At 46.6% G+C, this 19054-nt stretch overlaps 1 protein-coding gene across 3 annotated transcripts in view; it reads right to left on the bottom strand.

The window, feature by feature from the left end:
• Positions 1–12836, bottom strand: part of DEGS2 (delta 4-desaturase, sphingolipid 2) — a 30820-nt gene extending 17984 nt beyond the window's left edge. For all 3 annotated transcript variants that reach the window (XM_037900942.2, XM_043548412.1, XM_043548411.1), the window contains exon 1: positions 12669–12836. In XM_037900942.2, the coding sequence (XP_037756870.1) occupies positions 12669–12750 (82 nt within the window). In that variant the 5' untranslated portion in view covers positions 12751–12836. The remainder of the gene's footprint in view (positions 1–12668) is intronic.
• Between the last annotated feature and the right edge of the window lie 6218 nt (positions 12837–19054).

The following is a 19054-nucleotide window of genomic DNA, read 5'->3' on the forward strand; positions in this document are numbered from 1 at the left end:
AGTGGTCCATTCTCACATGCAGAACAAGAGGTGGAGATCCAATCAGGCCTGCAAATGGCAGGACAGTAGGGCCATTTCTCCTTGCTGACATGAGAAGCTCATAGTGGCATAATTATGCCCACCATGTTAGAGAGAAAGACAGAAGGGATGCTCTATGGCAATAGTAAGGAAAGGGAGCTCTAAATAAGTAGGCGTTGGAACTATACTTGTGTTTAGCAGAGAGAGGAAGTTTTATTCCCTCATGCTCCTCTTTACTTTGACTCATGGACTAAGTGACAATAGCAGCAACATGCATGTGCAATGGAAGTAAGGACATTCCTCACCACACCAGGCTTTCAAAGGGCCTTATAAGCAAAGGGGAAAAAACCCAGTGACACCTGGGCCCTCAAGACAGTGCCCTGTTAAACATGAAGTCACTCTGTAGTGACTCCCTGCCAGAACAAATAAGAGGCACCAAAAAGCACAGCATATTTAACCTTACCACACTGCTGCGCCCTTTAATTGATCTGGTATTTATATGGAAGAAGGATCAAAGTAAATGTATTTTCACTTCATTCTCTCATGAAAAGACTGTTTTTCAGCAGCTCACCAGAACGAACAAACCCTTTTTTGTGTTTTAATCCCTCCCTTCACCCACAACCCCCAGCATGCTATCTTGGGGATACTAGCACCACATAATGTATCATGATAAACCAGAAGGCTTTAGATACAGAAATATTGCACTCACCAACCATTAAACTCCCTTCCCCCACCCCCATTTTGGCCTAGGTGAGGCAATATATCCGCCATAGGTGGCCAAGGATCTCCTAATTTCTCTATTCCCTTGTAGAGCTCTTGGACCAGATGAGGACTGGATAGATTCCGTTCAGAAACCCTCAATACAACTTTTAATTAACCACCAGGTGTGCTGTTGAGTGACGAGACACTGCAGCCATGGGATGTTTGTGGTGATTTTGTGTTATTCTCAATGTTGGCCCAAAAGCGACAGTTTGATATTGAGAAAGAGAGCAAAGCCAGTACTACTTCAGGTATTATAATTAGAAAAGTATTTGCTATTAGGAGACCAAGGACCAAAAATGTAGGACACTAGCCTAAATACTCCTGAACAGTCACTCAAGGAGTCAAAATATACAAAAGCAAGGAACATTTTTACAATCTGAACTTCAGTTAGTCTTAATTTGAGCAAGTCAAATAAAATAAATATTTAGTCTAAATGAGAGGTTGGTTGTGATGTTCCCTAAACATATCTGGGCTTTCAGTTGGGATGGTTTATTTCAGATTAAAAGAATTAGTGAAGACAAAGTGTAAAGTCTCCATGAGTGAAGCATAATATACGAGTGTCAACAGCAGCCACTTTGAACTCACTCATCACAGGGTGTGCTTTTTAGGTACAGTAAGGTGCCCAATGTACTGCAGGATACATAGTAAAAACAGCCTTAGGCCACATACCGATGCAGCTGTGCTGCTGTAAAATCTCCCATGTAGCCACTCTATGCTGACAGGAGAGAGAGCTCTCCCATCAACATAATTAAACCACCCCCATTAAGCGTCTGTAGCTATGTCAGCGGGAGACAGTCTCCTGCTGATATAATGCTGTCCACAGTGGCATTTCTGGGGGTGTAACTTGCCGCTCAAGGTATTTTTTTTCCTCCACACCTTTGAACAACGTAAGTTACACCAACAAAATTGCTAGTGTAGACACAGCAGCCAAATAGCCTTAGCGAGCAAGTGCAAGAAATCACCACTGCTTTCTGGTGTCTGACTTTATGGTTGAATCATTGGCATAGAGGCTAAGTCAACAAAACGTATGTTGCTCATTCACACCCAAGTTACACAAACATAAGAACTTGTGTGCACAATGCTACGTCAGCGGGAGAGGTTCTCCTGTTGACAGCATATGCTGCTCACAGAAGTGGTTTTTTTATGTCAACAGAAGAGCTCAACCCCGTTGGCATACAGCATCTTCACCAGCTGTACTAGAACTGTACCACTGCAGTGCTGCACATATAGGCATAAGTCTCTTTCACAAAAAAGACTTATAGTAAGAGCAAAAGAATGGCCATACTGGGTCAGAACAATGGTCCATCTAGCCCAACATCCTGTCTTCCAACAGTGACCAATGCCAGATGCTTCAAAGGGAATGGACAGAACAGGGCAATCATCAAGTGATCCAGTCCCAGCATCTGGCAGTCAGAGGCTTAGGGACACCCATAGCATGGGGTTGCATCCCTGACCATCTTGGCTAATAACCATTGATGGACCTATCCTCCATGAACTTCTAACACAAAAAACCAAAACACAATTATAGTTTTGGCCCTCACAACATCCCCTGGCAAAGAGATCCACTGGTCGACTGTGCATCAATTACACTGGTTTCCTTAACAGGAAAGGAAATGAATTTGTTCTCCTAGAGACCTGGTAATTAGATTTCGAGTTAAAAGGTAAATCACTTTCAGCTATAACATTCAAAGCCAGCCACTGGCAAGGTTAACTGATTCAGTCTTTATCTCAGCTGTATTTAAGCACCTCTGTTCTTTTAAAGTAAGTTCCGTGAAGCAAAACACCATTCTCCAGTAAAGTTTATTAGAATGGTTTTATAAACTAGCCTTAATCATGCATGCAAGTGAGGTCTCATTCTATCTAGGCCTTAACATTCTGCTCATTGTGCTATCTGGATGCCTTTAGCTAACTGAAACTAACATTCATTGTGTTTGAGTTATTGATTTTTAAATGATGTTCTCTATCTTACGATTAAGAATTGGCACCACCCACTGTGGGTGAAAACAGTCTGGGCCAGATAGTGACAGACACAGCACATCCTGGAGTCAGGATGGGTTTCAGTCTCATTATACCTGGTTGCAAACATAGGACATCTCCTGGACTGCACCATACCTTCTAGCCCATATCTCATCAGGGAGAGTAGAATATTGACCTGTATGAAGCCCTGCATGACCACTGGCTGATTGTGTCCTTTCTCTTCTCTACAAATTATCTGTCTTATGCTACAGAGTATAAAGGTAAAATATGAACTAGGAAGCAAGTAGAAGGAGTCAGCAAGGACTTCCACTACCCTTAACACTACATGGCAGGGGGAAGATGTGAAGATATTTCTAGTCTGTATGGGATACAGCACCAGGCACGTTGTCAGCTCTCAAATAATGGGATAGCCATAAGGAGGAGAGGGAAAGTGAGAAAGACAACAGGAAGGAGGAGAATAATGGGTAGAAACACACCCTCAGGAGGCTGAGGGGAAAAGAAAAAGAAAAGGAGACATTACAAAAAAAAAAAGGGAAAAATGAATAAGATGAAGAAAAATTGGAGAATAAGCAGTTAAATTCAAACAGAGGGCAAAAATGAAAGCAAGAGATTGGGGGGAAGGGGAAGAAGGGGCACAAACAGGCTAAGGGAGCAAGTCCAGTTCCTCCTTTGCCCCTGTTCAGGTATGAAGAGTTACACCATGGGATGGTCAGCAGTTCCAGACCTGTTGAACTGTGCTGCTGTGACATAAGATAGAGTGAAAGTCTATCCATCAGGTAGACAGAACCTATACTGTATAATCAAAATCTTGAAACTCACTTTCTGAGCAAATGGGCAGTTAGTACCAATTGTGGAGGGTGAACATTACTGGCTCACAAGACGAGACGGTCAGAAAATAGTGAACATGTTTTGAAGTCTGAATTTTTTGATTTTTCTAGTCACCATCGCCCAAACATCCTTTTTCAGTGACAAAATGGAAAAAAAAAGGAGAGAAATGGAAATGGGGGTGGGGGAGAAAGAGCGGACTAAAACAACTTTCATTTTTCTTTGAATTTTGTTGAAAAATTGGAACATTTAAAAACTACTAACTTTTTCTGTTAAAGTTCTTTCAGGAGCGAGAACATATCACCAGAAAAGTTTCAAATGAAAAGATTCAGCTAGTTCTAGTCCCAGGTAATGGCCCACTGTGATGCAGGGTGCCATCTAGCAAAGGATTCACATTGTTCTTTACAAGCAACTCCTGTCTGAGACCTGACAAACACATACATCTAACACTTTGCTTCCTTGGTGTTTATCCATAAAGGATAGCATATGAAGTCTCTACTGAAAGCTTGCAACTTATCAATACTCATTGTGAGATGTGTGCACAAGGAATAATGTAACTACGTTCAAAATTATGATCTTGGAGTGAAAAAATGAGTCACTAGGGAATCATGTGTCACAGTAATAGGCCATTCAAGGAAGTTGTCATCCCTCCTGGGCTAACCAATTACATAGTGTATTGCTCAATTGTCCACCTTTGCACCAATCCACGAAAAAAAAAAATAAATCAATGAAAAACCAAAGAAACTATAAGAATCAAAACCACTGGCGACAAGGAATATGATAGTGAGAGGATGGCCCTCTCTGTGGATAAAGACAAAAGTTGGATTCAGTATACCACAGAGTGTAGAAAGACATTGTGCATCCATTCATTGAGGAGGTACCTTGATGAATGAGGGTGCTTCATGAAAGATTGTGTCCTGGCTCCTTGGGGCCAAGAAACACTGCAAAAGACTAAACTTTGGTAGTGGGAATCCAAACTATTAGATATTAATATTACTTTCCCTATGTGTTCGCATTTTGTTTTTATGTAACCATTTGTTTCCATCACTCACATTTGTGTCTGTTTCAATCTCAATTTTCTAAGTTATTTTGTTTTACTATACTCAAACAGAGGTGAAGTGATCAGAGGTAAAACTGCTAAACTATGGTGCACTATTCCGTTGGGAACCAAGGATTCGGGATATCTGTGGGTATCCAGTGATTTGGGGATGGATATCACAAGGGAACACTTTGAAGTGACTCAGAGGCAAGGGTGCATCTATTGTCAATAGGTAGGGCTGGTATAGCCCAGAGGAGAGTGCTTGAGTGGCCAACAGGCTGCTTGCGACAAGGAGCTAGCGCAGAAAAGACTCCCTTATGCTAAAGGCAGGCGGCAATAAGGTGACTCACAGCCCTAGTTGCTCCAAGAAGTGTCACACATGAAGAAAAGAAAACCCATCAGAACACACACATTTTTTCTATTTATTAAGCTGTTCCTCAGAAGGATGAATAAAGCACTGGACAAGGACTCCAGAGACTGGGGATCAACTCCCACCTTTGGCCTACCCATTTTGCTGGCCAGGATAGAAATAGTTTTTGCTCGCCTTCCCTCAGCTTTCAACATCTCCCTCTCTGCCCCACAGGCTAAGCCAGTGGTGGGGAACCTTTTTTCCCCCCCCCCATCAGGGGCCACTGACCCACAGAAAAAAAAAAAAAAAAAATCAGTCATGGGTCACACAGCCCCGCAGGGGGGTGCGGAGGCTCGGGGCTTCCCCTAGGCTCTGGGGCAGTGCCAGAAATGAGGGATTCAGGGTGCAGGAGGGGACTCTGGCCTGGAGGTTGGGGTGTGGGATGGGGTGAGGGCTCCAGCTGGGGGTGCGGGCTCTGGGGCAGGGCTAGGTATGAGGGGCTTGGGGTGCCGGAGGCAGCTAAGGGTTGGGGCATGGGGTTGGTGTGCGGGAGGAGGTTCGGGACAGGGCTCAGGGATGGGGATGCAGGGTCTGGGAGTTCTGACTTGGGGTAGGGGGTTCAGGGTGCAGGCTCTGGCCAGGCAGTGCTTACCTCAGGCAACTCCCAGTCAGCAGCGCAGCATGACTAAGGAAGGCTCTCTGCCTGCCCTGGCTCAGTGGGGCTCCCAGAAGTGGCTGCCATGTCTGGCCCCTAGGTGGAGGGGCCAGGGAGCTCTGCGCCATGTGCACTGACTGTGCCCACAGGCATCACCACCATAGCTCCCATTGGCCACGGTTTCCGGCCAATGGGAGCTGTGGGGGCAGCACTGGGGGCAGGGATAGCACATGGAACTTCCCTGATTGCCCCTGCGCCTAGGGGCTGCAAGGACATGTTGGTTGCTTCCAGGAGCTGACCAGACTTAACGGCCTGGTAACCGCAGCTTTCCCCCACAGCAGGGAGAGTCAGTGCTTGTGGCTCCAGCCCTGCAGGGGGGCACCAAGGCTCAGGGCTTCTGACCCATGGCGTGGAGACTTGCTGCAGGCCAGATCTGGTCCATGGGCCATAGTTTCCCCACCCCTGGTGTAAGCAAAGAAAAACACAGCTAGCCAATCAGAATGGAGCCCCCAGAAAGCCAGCCATTTGGAGCAGAGCAAACTAACTAAATACATACATACAAGCTAAATGGCACAGCAACTTGGCACCCCCTCGAAGCTGGCATTCAGAGCAACTGCTCTGCTTGTCCAACCCTAGAACTGGCCCTGACCACAAGCTTCCTGTGTTACAGTAACAACTGGTTCAAGGTAGATGTACTAGATGTACTCCCCCTCCCAAGATCAGGGTCCCACTGAGCTAAGCACTGTACAAACATATAAAGAGTCCCTGCCCTGAACCGCTTACTAACTAGCCAGGACAGATGAAAGGTGGAAGAGAGAAGCATTATCCTGTTTTAAAGATAGGGAACTAAGACACAGTAGGATTAACTGAATTGTCTGAAGTCCTACAGGAGGGCTGGCTGGGCCAGGGGTTCTGGGTTCAGTTCCAGAATCCCACTCTACTGTCTTAACCACAAGACATATCTGCCTCTTTTACAAGTCATTTAAGAGCTGTGCCCCATTTCACAGGAAGAGATAATATCTCCCTACCTTATGGGGTGTTATGAAGATAATAGCATGAGTACTTAGATTAGCAACAACACAGCTGTATTCTATACAAGTGCAGCTGATGAGCAGTGCTGGATTTACAATAGTTCCAGTGGCTCCAAGGAACCGGGCCCATGCTCAGAAGGGTCCCTGGCCTGCTCCACTTGCGCTGCAGCCCGAGACCCCGCTGCCCCCCCCCCCCAAGTTGCTCCTCTCGGCCTGCCTGCCGGCTGGCCGAAACCTCCTCTCCACCCCCTGGCCCCAACCACCGACTCCTCTCTGCCCCCTGGCCAGACCCCAGTGCAATTCTGGCTCTGGGCAGTTTCTGCTTCCTACCACCTGTGGGGCCCTGTCTCCCCAGAGCTGAGCTGCCTCGGACTAGTGCAGAAGTCTGGTCTGTCTCAGCCAGATGGTTGAGGGAGACAGTGTGGGGGCTTGGCTGGGCCCCTCCAGGCAAGTTGGTCCTGAGGGAGCCCTGCTGGGGCAGGCCCTGGCCTGGCTGACGGTACCACTCCCGAGGGGCCGGAGCGATTCCCTACCCCGGGACCAGCCATGGCTGCACTGCTGGCTCAGCCCAGCAGAAACAGTCGCCTCCCAGCAGGGCCTGTGAGTGCGGCCGGGAGGCAGGATATGTGATAGGGGTCTCTGGGGGGTCTTGGAGCGGTGCTGGGCTGAGGGGGTAGGGAAGATCTGTGTTTGTTGGGGTACTAGGGAGTGGGGGTTCTGTGTGGTGTGCTGGGCAGTTGTGGTGGGGCTGGGGGTGTGCAGGGAGCTGTGCATTTGTGGGGGGATCTAGAGGGGGCGCTGGGCACAGTGGGCTGGGGGGGCGCTCTGGCCGTAGGGAGTCAGGGAGGTGTTGGACGGGGGGAGGGGCTGTGTGGTGTAGCATGGACCCACCCCTGAAGGAAAGGGGCATGATGGCACCGCAGGGCCAGGCAGGCCACTGTGCATCTGGCAACTGCTGGTTTGTAAATAGTGCCCTCCCACTGAGCTGGGCAGAGCAGGGCTGCCCCTGCCCTACCACACCCCATTGCCTCTGGCTGGCCCCTCACTCTGGGGACTGACCTCCCCACACCATGCTCCATCTACCTCCGGGGGGCCCACAAATGGTTAATCCGGCCCTGCTGATGAGTGTTTTTCCAGAGGTAGCCCCCATAACAAACACATTTCTGTACTGCAGCCTGGAAGTGGACATCATAGTGTACAAATGAGAAGTATACGCTGTGACACACGAGTGGAAAGCATAGTGATTTTTGTGGCTTGGGCTCAAGCCCTGAAAAAACACACCAGAACACACTTTCTTATGTGCTGTACTATCAGTATACTCAATAGATTTATCTTATTTAGGAATCCCAGTCTATACTCAATGCCTGTTTGATAAATAGAATGGCCAGGCTCTTTCCTCATTCACATAACAAGAATTTAACTCTAAAAAACACACTGTTCTAAGATTGCAGGTGTCTGTCTCAGAGGCTGGGACGGGGGGGCACGCAGGAGGAGAAGAGGGGCTGTCTTGGGTGGGTGAGGTTATGTGCAGGAGGTCAAACTAGATCAGAGGTTCTCACAAGAAAAATTTTGGTGGTCTCAGAGTTCAGCCACCAACTCTTGCTGGTGGCCACTGACAATTTTTCCTAAAACGCTTAATTAACTTTAGGAAAAACAAATAAATGTGCATATATAAAGGTCCAAATCATTGTAATTTATGTAGAGTTTTTTTGCAGACAAAATAATCAACAGTTGTCTCTATTCTTTACTGGACCTAAACAGAACAGAAACACAAATAAGGTGCTTTGCATGTTTTGCTTTTTTAAAAAACTTGCTAGCTAGTAAGTCTGTTACTGTGAAAAGCAATTTGTTAATATTACTTTTCACAGCAGACTTACTCAGCCCCAGCAAGCTGGGGGGGAAATTAAGTTCTGGATGGGGAGGTGTGTAGGGAGAGGTGTGTGGGGGGAGGCAGTGGCAATTGGGGGTGCAGATAGAGGGCTGTAGGAGGCAGCAGAGGCCAGGACGATGGTGGGTTAACCTGGGGCCAGAACATGAAACCCTGTGGTTGGGGGAAGGAGCCCACCTCCACATGGATGAAGACCAAGTCCCACTGCCCCCAGACAGGTAGTGAACTCCCACTGATCACCTGCTCCTACAGTGTTTGTAGCTCCAGAAGGTGACAGGGACCAACCCCTGCTGGTAGGTCTGGGGCAGGGGCCGCTGCTTTGCCCCACTCATCACCACCCACGAGGCTGTGGCTGCACGAAAAGCCCCCGGTGGCTGCATTTGGTACGCTACCAACACTCCCAGCTACCTTTGAGACACCACTGACTTCCTGAGGAAACTACAATCCATCGGTGATCTTCCTGATAACACCATCCTGGCCACTATGGATGTAGAAGGCCCCTACACCAACATTCCACACAAAGATGGTCTACAAGCCGTCAAGAACACTATCCCTGACAACATCACGGCTAACCTGGTGGCTGAACTTTGTGACTTTGTCCTCACCCATAACTATTTCACATTTGGGGACAATGTATACCTTCAAATCAGCGGCACTGCTATGGGTACCCGCATGGCCCCACAGTATGCCAACATTTTTATGGCTGACTTAGAACAACGCTTCCTCTGCTCTCGTCCCCTAACGCCCCTACTCTACTTGCACTATATTGATGACATCTTCATCATCTAGACCCATGGAAAAAAAGCCCTTGAGGAATTCCACTATGATTTCAACAATTTCCATCCCACCATCAACCTCAGCCTGGTCCAGTCCACACAAGAGATCCACTTCCTGGACACTACAGTGCTAATAAACAATAGTCACAAACACCACCCTATACCGGAAACCTACTGACCGCTATTCCTACCTACATGCCTCCAGCTTTCACCCTGACCACACCATCCATTGTCTACAGCCAAGCTCTACGATACAACTGCATTTGCTCCAACCCCTCAGACAGAGACAAACACCTACAAGATCTCTATCAAGCATTCTTACAACTATAATACCCACCTGCGGAAGTGATGAAACAGATTGATAGAGCCAGAAGAGTTCCCAGAAGTCACCTACTACAGGACAGGTCTAACAAAGAAAATAACAGACCGCCACTAGCCGTCACCTTCAGCCCTCAACTAAAACCCCTCCAACGCATTATTAAGGATCTACAACCTATCCTGAAGGATGACCTAACACTCTCACAAATCTTGGGAGACAGGCCAGTCCTTGCCTACAGACAGCCCCCCAACCTGAAGCAAATACTCACCAGCAACCACATACCACACAACAGAACCACTAACCCAGGAACCTATCCTTGCAACAAAGCCCGTTGCCAACTGTGCCCACATATCTATTCAAGGGACACCATCACAGGACCTAACAACATCAGCCACACTATCAGAGGCTCGTTCACCTGCGCATCTACCAATGTGATATATGCCATCATGTGCCAGCAATGCCCCTCTGCCATGTACATTGGTCAGACTGGACAGTCTCTACATAAAAGAATAAATGGACACAAATCACATGTCAAGAATTATAACATTCATAAACCAGTCGGAGAACACTTCAATCTCTCTGGTCACACGATTACAGACATGAAAGTTGCGATATTACAACAGAAAAACTTCAAAACCAGACTCCAGCGAGAGACTGCTGAATTGGAATTCATTTGCAAATTGGATACAATTAACTTAGGCTTGAATAGAGACTGGGAATGGCTAAGTCATTATGCAAGGTAACCTATTTCCCCTTGTTTTTTCCTACAACCTCCCCCCCCCGTTCCTCAGACGTTCTTGTTAAACCCTGGATTTGTGCTGGAAATGGCCCACCTTGATTATCATACACATTGTAAGGAGAGTGATCACTTTAGATAAGCTATTAACAGGAGAGTGGGGTGGGGGGAGACAAAACCTTTTGTAGCGATAAACACCCATTTTTTCCATGGTTTGTGTATATAAAAACATCTTCTGTATTTTCCACAGTATGCATCCGATGAAATGAGCTGTAGCTCACGAAAGCTTATGCTCAAATAAATTGGTTAGTCTCTAAGATGCCACAAGTACTCTTTTTTTTAAGATGATCATGATGGTTCCTTCTGACCTTAAAGTTTAGGAGTCTACTTTTGAGGAAGTGTCTCAAGGACCTCATTTTACTAAAGATTTAACTAGATTTGAATGTTTTTGAAGTACTATATTTCTGGTGATCCAATCCCTGGTTATTATAAATCTTTACAGCTTTAACCCATGCCAAAGCATGTTGCGAGTCACTGGAATGGGATTTTTTTTTTTCTGGCTAGGGCATGGGTCCTACCAATTGCTGACCTCTTTGCCCCAACCTGTCAAACTGTGGCCTGCCAGGCCATTCTTACACACCCTTAGAAAAATTGTACCCTGCTCTGCCCTGGAGTGAGCAGGGTGTACCTGATCCGTGTCTGAAGCAGGTCAAAAATAGAAACAAATTTTGTTTGGCCAGAAATTATATGTATAAATCTTAACTGACTTTTAAAAGTGGCCCGTTTTCAAGGCAGATTTTTTTAGAACGTTGAGTTTTGTAGATCTGTTTGCTCATTGTTTTGTTGTTGAGTGCTTCTAGATTTGTAGCTGCTTAGTGGGATTCTGTAGATGCCACTCTAGAAATATATATGGTCAGATCTCTGTCCCATCCCAATTCCCACCATTGAAAACTGGCTCCTTGGGAAAAGTTTCAGTGGAGAAGGGGGTGGGAGGAAAAATAAGAGAGGCAACTATAATAGGGCATGTCTTCATTGCACAGTTAACCTGGGTTTTAGCCCCAACATTACTATCATCCACACAGCCAAATCTCTGGTTTGGAGGAGCTGTGGAAGTATGGATTACAACCATATCTGTCCTTCACTGGGCCTAGAACAGTGGTCCCCAAACTGTGGGGCGTACCCCTCTCGGGGGCTTCAGAGAAATGTGCAGGGGGGCATGATGAGGCATGGGCCAGACCCCACGGTGGGCCGGGAATGAGTGCCACCAATCCTGCTCTGCCCCCAGCTCTGTTCCAGACCTGCCTGAAGTCAAGGCCCCAGCCTTGTATGCTGACCGCTGCCCCACTCCTGGCCCCGGCTCCCGAGGTGGGGCAAGGGGCTCGGACAGATTACATTACAGGTAAGAGACGGCGTGTCATAAACATACAGCTAAGGGGGTCATAAACATACAGTTGGGGATTGGTCCTGCTTTGAGCAGGGGGTTGGACTAGATGACCTCCTGAGGTCCCTTCCAACCCTGATATTCTATGATTCTATGATCACCACTTGATCTCTGATCTCTCCTGGCACTTGAGATTTGGGTTACAATTCAGTACAACCCCCAGTAATGGCTCATTGGCCTGCTGTTCCAAGCTGCTGCTGCTATTCTCTCCCATAGGGAAGGCTGCTCAGTTCCAGTCTAAACTAACTTAGCTATGGGGAAAACCTGCTAGATCAATAAGCCAGTGCCTCCTTTGTAAGTAGGACAGAAGGCTCCAGTAATAAGAGTTTGCAAGCTGGAGTAGGAATTCTCCTGCAGAACATGCCACAGCTAACCAATTTAACCTTGCAGGCCTTAGGCCAGAGCAGTTTGCTGCGGATTTCCCTATCCTGAATGAATCTCCCAGGGTTTGTGGGGGGGAAGGGGACAGAGAGGGAGAACAAACAGGGCAAGGGCAGATTGTCACCCACAGGGCTTCAGAGCCACAGAGGAAGACAAAGTAACTCCCACGATAGCAGCGTCCCCCCGAAGGGGCAGGGCAGGGTCGCCCTCTAGGCGCTGCGGCGGCTCCCCGGCGCGGGGGACGCGCTGCCTGCGGGAACGGGCGAGCGCCGGGACCCCGGAGGCAAAGCGGAGGGATGCGGCTCAGCCCCGAGAGCGCGGGGAGTGCCAGGCGCGGGATTACAACGGGCAAAGGGCAAGGGCAGAGCCGCTCATCGCCGTCTCGCCACGGCAGCAGGGAAAGCAGGTGCCTGCCCGCGCCCTCCCCGCGACGGCAGCCAGCAGCCGCTCCCCCCCGCTGCCCGCGCCTACCTAGGATCTCCCACCGCCGCTGCGTGTGGGGCTGCTCCGTGTAAACCCACTCGAAGTCCCCGCGGGTGACCCTGTTGCCCATGTTCGCCCTACCCGTGCTCCCAGCTCCGCGCCCCACCCTCCCAGCCGGCCCCGAGCTTTATACCGCCTGGGCTCACCTGAGGGGCGGGCGCAGGCTCGGCCCGGCCCCCGCCGCCCCGCCCAGCCCGGTTCCGGGACTGGCTGCTCCTTTCTCCGGCCAGCGCTTCCTCCCACCCCGGCCCCAGCCCTGCCCCGCGGCTCAGAGGGGAGGCCGGGTTGCGGGAGACTGGGTTACCCTGGGCCGAGCTGCACCCGAATGGGATGGGCCAGGAAGCCTGGTGAGGGTGAGACTGGGTTACCCTGGGGTGGGATGGGTCAGGAAGCCAGGTGAGGGTGAGACTGGGTTACCCTGGGGTGGGATGGGTCAGGAAGCCAGGTGAGGGTGAGACTGGGTTACCCTGGGGTGGGATGGGTCAGGAAGCCTGGTGAGGGTGAGACTGGGTTACCCTGGGGTGGGATGGGTCAGGAAGCCTGGTGAGGGTGAGACTGGGTTACCTTGGGGTGGGATGGGTCAGGAAGCCAGGTGAGGGTGAGACTGGGTTACCCTGGGGTGGGATGGGTCAGGAAGCCTGGTGAGGGTGAGACTGGGTTACCCTGGGGTGGGATGAGGTAGGATGGGTCAGGAAGCCAGGTGAGGGTAAGACTGGGTAACCCTGGGGTGGGATGGGTCAGGAAGCCTGGTGAGGGTGAGACTGGGTTACCCTGGGGTGGGATGGGTCAGGAAGCCTGGTGAGGGTGAGACTGGGTTACCCTGGGCTGGGATGAAGTGGGATGGGTCAGGAAGCCAGGTGAGGGTGAGACTGGGTAACCCGGGGGTGGGATGGGTCAGGAAGCCTGGTGAGGGTGAGACTGGGTTACCCTGGGGTGGGATGAAGTGGAAGGGGTGGGGTGGCAAGAGTGAGACTGCAATGGGCTATGCTGGGTTACAGTGGGCTGTGGGGGGTGGGCTGTTTTAGAACTGGTGGCCTGTGATGGGATGGGTTACTGGAGGGTGGGGGTGGGTTGGGTTGGGTTGGGAAAGAATGGGATGGCTCCTGTTAGAATAGGTTACACATGGCTGGGTTGGGATGTTGGATCATATTAAAGAAATTCTGTAGTAAAATCACAAATGAGTTTGATTCCCCATACTTTAAATTTTTAAGTTTTAAGTTTTAAATTCCAGGGTATTACTAATTAAGAGGTCTCTTGATTTTTGGTACTGTTTCTCTATGTGTGAAACTTGCAAGCTGCTAATTGTGTTAGTACCTTCTAAGACAGAGTCTGTTCTCAAAGCAATTCTTTGTAACAACAACTACTCACAGAGAGAGAGACTCAAAGCAATACTCTGTAACAACAGAAACAGCACCCAGAGACTCCCTGCCCTTTTGTTGTATTCATCTCACTTTGTTAACAATTGTAATTAAAATAGAGATAGAGGATGTATGTGGATGTATGCTTGGTGTGGATAATAACTGAATAATCAGGGAGGTGCCAGCCTAAGAATCCAGTGTCCATCGGCTGAAGAAGGCGTCAAGTGGAAATAACCAGAGGACCCCCGGAGGGCAGACTGGAATCCACCCAACAGCCTCAAGAATGGGAGAACCAAAGAACAAGATAACATCTGGCAGCACGAAGTCGTCAGGAATGTGCCATCTGCTGATTGATTCAGCAACAGCATGATGAAGCAATTCCCATAGACTGGCATAGGAAGAAATTCCTATAAAAATGGACTCTAGAAAGTGAGAACTTTGGGGTCTGATTCTGCAAACCAACTTCCAGGAGCAACAGATGAGTATCTGACAAGGCCCTGCTCCCTCCTCATGTCCAGGCCACCTGGCCAGTGACTTGGCATGAGCAACTCTAAGGCTAGTAAGTATGATAACAACCTTGCAGAACCTGTGTGTGTGTGTGTTTGTATGAATGAATGTGTGAATAAATATGAAACTGAATGGAATGTTATAGCTATAACTAACTGCCTACTATGATTCTTTCTGTATTCACAATAAATGTGGCATTTTGCCTTTTCCCCTTTAATAAGATCCTGCTGGTTTTTATTTTATTGGTATAACAGGGATAGAGAGGGCTGGAATCGGCTGGGTTGGGTTGGATGAGTTTTTGGAAATAGGTTGGGTTACAAGGGGTTGGAAGGGACTGCGATGGTGTGTATTAGAATGGCTTACACGTGCATGGGTTGGGAAACAATGGGTTGAAATGAGGTGGGTTGGGTTGAAATGTGTTATATGGAGATAGGTGGGTTAGGGTACAAGGGGTTAGAATGGGATAAGTTGGAATGGGTTATATGGAGATAGGTGGGTTGGGATACAAGAGTTTTTAATGGAATGGGATAGTTTTTGTTAGAATGGGTTACATGGGGATAGGATGGGATGGGTTCAAATGGGGTGGCATGGGTGGGTTATACAGGGATGGGGAAGGTTCAGATAGCTAGAAGAGTAAGGAATGGGCTGGACTGGAGTGGGTTAGCATTAACTGCTTCTGGAATTATTTATAAGTATTTTGTCCTGGGAGAGTTGTAACAAGACTTCACTATAATGAACAGTATAGTTTCATTTCTTTTATTACATACTTAATGCAAGAGTGTAAAGAATGCTGCATGACACATGTCAAGGCTGATTCCCCACTCTGGCACTTTGAGTGGAGAAGATGGGAGCCCACAAGGATTCTAAACATTAATACTGGCCACTCCAGGCTTGTATTAAACTCCCAAGGTTACAGCTTTTTTGAGAACCCAGGAAGGTGCACTTGGGAATTCCTTCCTGTGGGGTACCTTCAAGCCCTTTCACACCCCCTCCAGGGAATAGCTGAAAAAGAAAACAAAGGAAATCAGCTGTGGCCACCAGCTAATTAAATAATGTGCACAAACCTTTTAGGACACAAAATCCAATCCTGTTCTTAAAAAAGGTAAATTTTATTAAAAACAAAAAGAAAGAAATACATTTGAAAACGCAGGCTATTGCTAGATTTAAAAAACCCACTTACAAAAGTTAAGCATCAAGAATAACCTTCTTGAGGTCCAGCTTAAAGGTTACAAGCAAAACAAAAGCATTTGGGTTTAGCACAGTGGAGTCCACAAGCCATAAAGAAATAAAAAGAAATAAACCTAATCGCATCTTCCCAGACATTTCCTGATCTACTTACATATTTGGGGTTTCAAATGAGTAGTTTCTAGGTATAATCTGATGATTTTTCATACCTGGCCCAAAGCTTCTTACAGCATTGCTGCTCTGCTCCCTCTCTCTGGAGAACAAGAGACAGACAAAGGGGAAGTTTTTTCCCAATTTTAAAAAGTTCTAGCCTTCCCACTGGCTCTTTTGGTCAGGTGCCCACTCCCTTCCTTTTACCTATACAGGGAGACTTTTTAACCCTTTACAGGTAAAGCAAGTAGAGAACAACTACTAAGTGGGATTTTATAGCTAACTGGCTGGGTGGGTGTCCATTAAAGGGAGCTACCTCCACCCCTTTCATTTATCACAACTCACATTTATCAGAAAAGTCAAGAGTCGAAGTTCAGCGGAAGGAGTTCTTGCTACTTGACATAGTGACCTTTCCTCCCTAGGCTATGGTAGTAAATATTTAACAAGAAATAAGTGCCTTTGTGGGGTCATTTCTTCTTGGGGGATTCTGGATACCTGTAGAATGGACTGTTGACATAACTTAGCTATTACTTCTTTATTACATGGACATTTTAATGTCAGATTGATGCTATGTCTACAATGAAAAAAACACCAGGTAAGTTCCTGGAGGATAGGTCCAGCAATGGCTATTAGCCAGTATAGGCAGGGATGTAATACCATGCTCTGAGTGTCCCTAGCCTCTGTTGACAGAAGTTGGGAGTGGATGACATGGATTGGATCACTCAATGATTGCCTGTCCTGTTCATTCCCTCTGAAGCACCTGGCACTGGCCACTGTTGGAAGACAGGATACTGGGCTAGATGGACCATTGGTCTGACTCAGTATGGCCGTACTTATGCTTTGGGATGTGTGTGGTTTGGTGAGGTGTATGCTACTAAGTGGGGGGCAGGGAGGGGAGCAGTGCTTCTGCGTGATTTGTCTAGAAATGAATGTCCGTTATGGAATTTACATTGATTGATGGGATAATGATACAGCTTACACTTCCTTATTTTTGAGCATCTTCTCCCCTATGCACTTTTTTTTACTCCAATTGTGACAAATGATCCATCAGCATTTAATATCACCTCCATAAAAAAAGAAAATATCTTTGAATATTTCTCACTTCGCCCTAGTAAAGTCCATGCACTTGTTTCAGATGCAGGCAAAGCTTTGGAGAAACTCCTTTTGAGGAACCTTGCCAAGTGAGAATGATACAAATTTTTATCCCTGTAATGTAGATAAATACTTCATGCTCACTTCCCCCACTTTCCTGTGTTGCACTGTGGAAATGCTTGACCTGGATGAGAACTCTTCCTTCTTTCTTCTTGATAGAAACAGGATGTCACATTTCTCCAGTCTCCTGGCCATTTTCAGGCAGTATTTTCAGTAGCAATGAGCAGTCAAACCATGATGAATCTGTTGCTGAAACTCCAGCTCTTACTAAGGCATAATTCAAATATTTGAACACAATTGATCCTCATTCTAGAGATGAGAAGTTAAAAATGTAAGGTGGTCAAAATCTGAGACATCCATATATTAATTACTCTCTGTCTAGACATCTTTTCCTGAACACCCCAAGAAATACTTAAATAAGATGGTCAAGTAGGAGCTGAATCTATTCTTTGATCACTGCTTGTAATTTCTGGGATCCTTGTTATTCTCTACATCTCTTAATCCTGGGGTCCTTAGTTTATGTTTCCTTGTTCTGACTCTGCTTCTCAGGAACAATGGAAAGTATTGTTGCTCCCTTGATGAAGTCAGACAAAGAAGGTTTCTCTTAACCCAAAGGTCTTGCTGATCTCAATGATTATATAGGTGCCAATCTTAAATGGGAAATGTTAATCCCTCCCCTAAGAGCCTAATGCCAGGAGGAATTGATGAGAAATATTTGTACCCACTCATAACTCCTTTTGGGAATACTTTAGGAAGAATGGGATGGTGTTGATAAATGCCATGAACTCTCTTCCCCGTCCACCACATCCTTAGGTTACCCAAAGAGCATCCTCTGCCTCTTCTGATATGGGTATTCTGCAATCTTCCATATACCTGTTGTCCCATAAATTGAGACTAGGTGTGACATTTACAGAGAAAATCAGAGGAGATCTTGGCCACTGGTTTTGCTGGATCCCAAGGTCAGCTCTGCTCATCCCATTAGTCCTAGTTATACCCCACATACCACCCTAAATAACTTACTCTAGCCTTCTTTGCACTTTTAAAATAGCTGTAGATAATTAAGTCCCAGACTTTTTGTCTCTCTTAGCTTGACTGCATATTTCTCCATCCTAATCTTTCTTCATAAATCAGTTCCTTGGCTTCAGCCTCCTCATATCTGAGTTGCTCTTCTCTGAATTCCATCCAGTTTTTCAGTATCTTTCTGGCAGTAAGGTCCCCAGTAACGAATTCAGTATTCCAGGTAGTTATATCAGAGTCATACAGAGGAGGACTATTGCTTCACTGCTTCATCATTTGATGCCTCTCCAGGTGCAGCCCTGAAATTATATTGACTTTATTTATTGTTATTCATAATAATTATTATTAGGGCTGTTGATTAATCGCAGTTAAATCATGTGATTAACTAAAAAAAAATCCATGATTAATTGCATTGTTAAACAATAGAATACCAATTGAAATTTATTAAATATTTTTGGATGTTTTTCTACATTTTCAAATATATTGATTTCAATTACAACACAGAATACAAAGTGTACGCTGCTCACTTTATATTATTATTTTTGATTAAAAACATTTGCACTGTAAAAATGTTAAACAAAAGAAACCGTATTTTTCAATTCACCTCATACAAGTACTGTAGTGCAATCTTTTTATTGTGGAAGTGCAACTTACAAATGTAGATTTTTTTTGTCACATAACTGCACTCAAACAAAACAATGCAAAACTTTAGAGCCTACAAGTCCACTCAGTCCCACTTCTCGTTCAGCCAGTTGCTAAGACAAATAAGTTTGTTTACATTTATAGGAGATAATGCTTCCCACTTCTTATTTACAATGTCACCAGACAGTGAGAACTGGCATTCGCATGGGACTTTTGTAGCCGGCATTGCAAGGTATTTACGTGCCAGATATGCTAAACATTAGTATGCCCCTTCATGCTCCAGCCACCATTCCAGGAGACATGTTTCCATGCTGATGACGCTATTAAAAAAAATAATGCATTAATTAAATTATGACTGAACTC

Source organism: Chelonia mydas, chromosome 6 (genome assembly GCF_015237465.2).
Source record: "Chelonia mydas isolate rCheMyd1 chromosome 6, rCheMyd1.pri.v2, whole genome shotgun sequence".
Classification (NCBI taxonomy): domain Eukaryota; kingdom Metazoa; phylum Chordata; order Testudines; family Cheloniidae; genus Chelonia; species Chelonia mydas.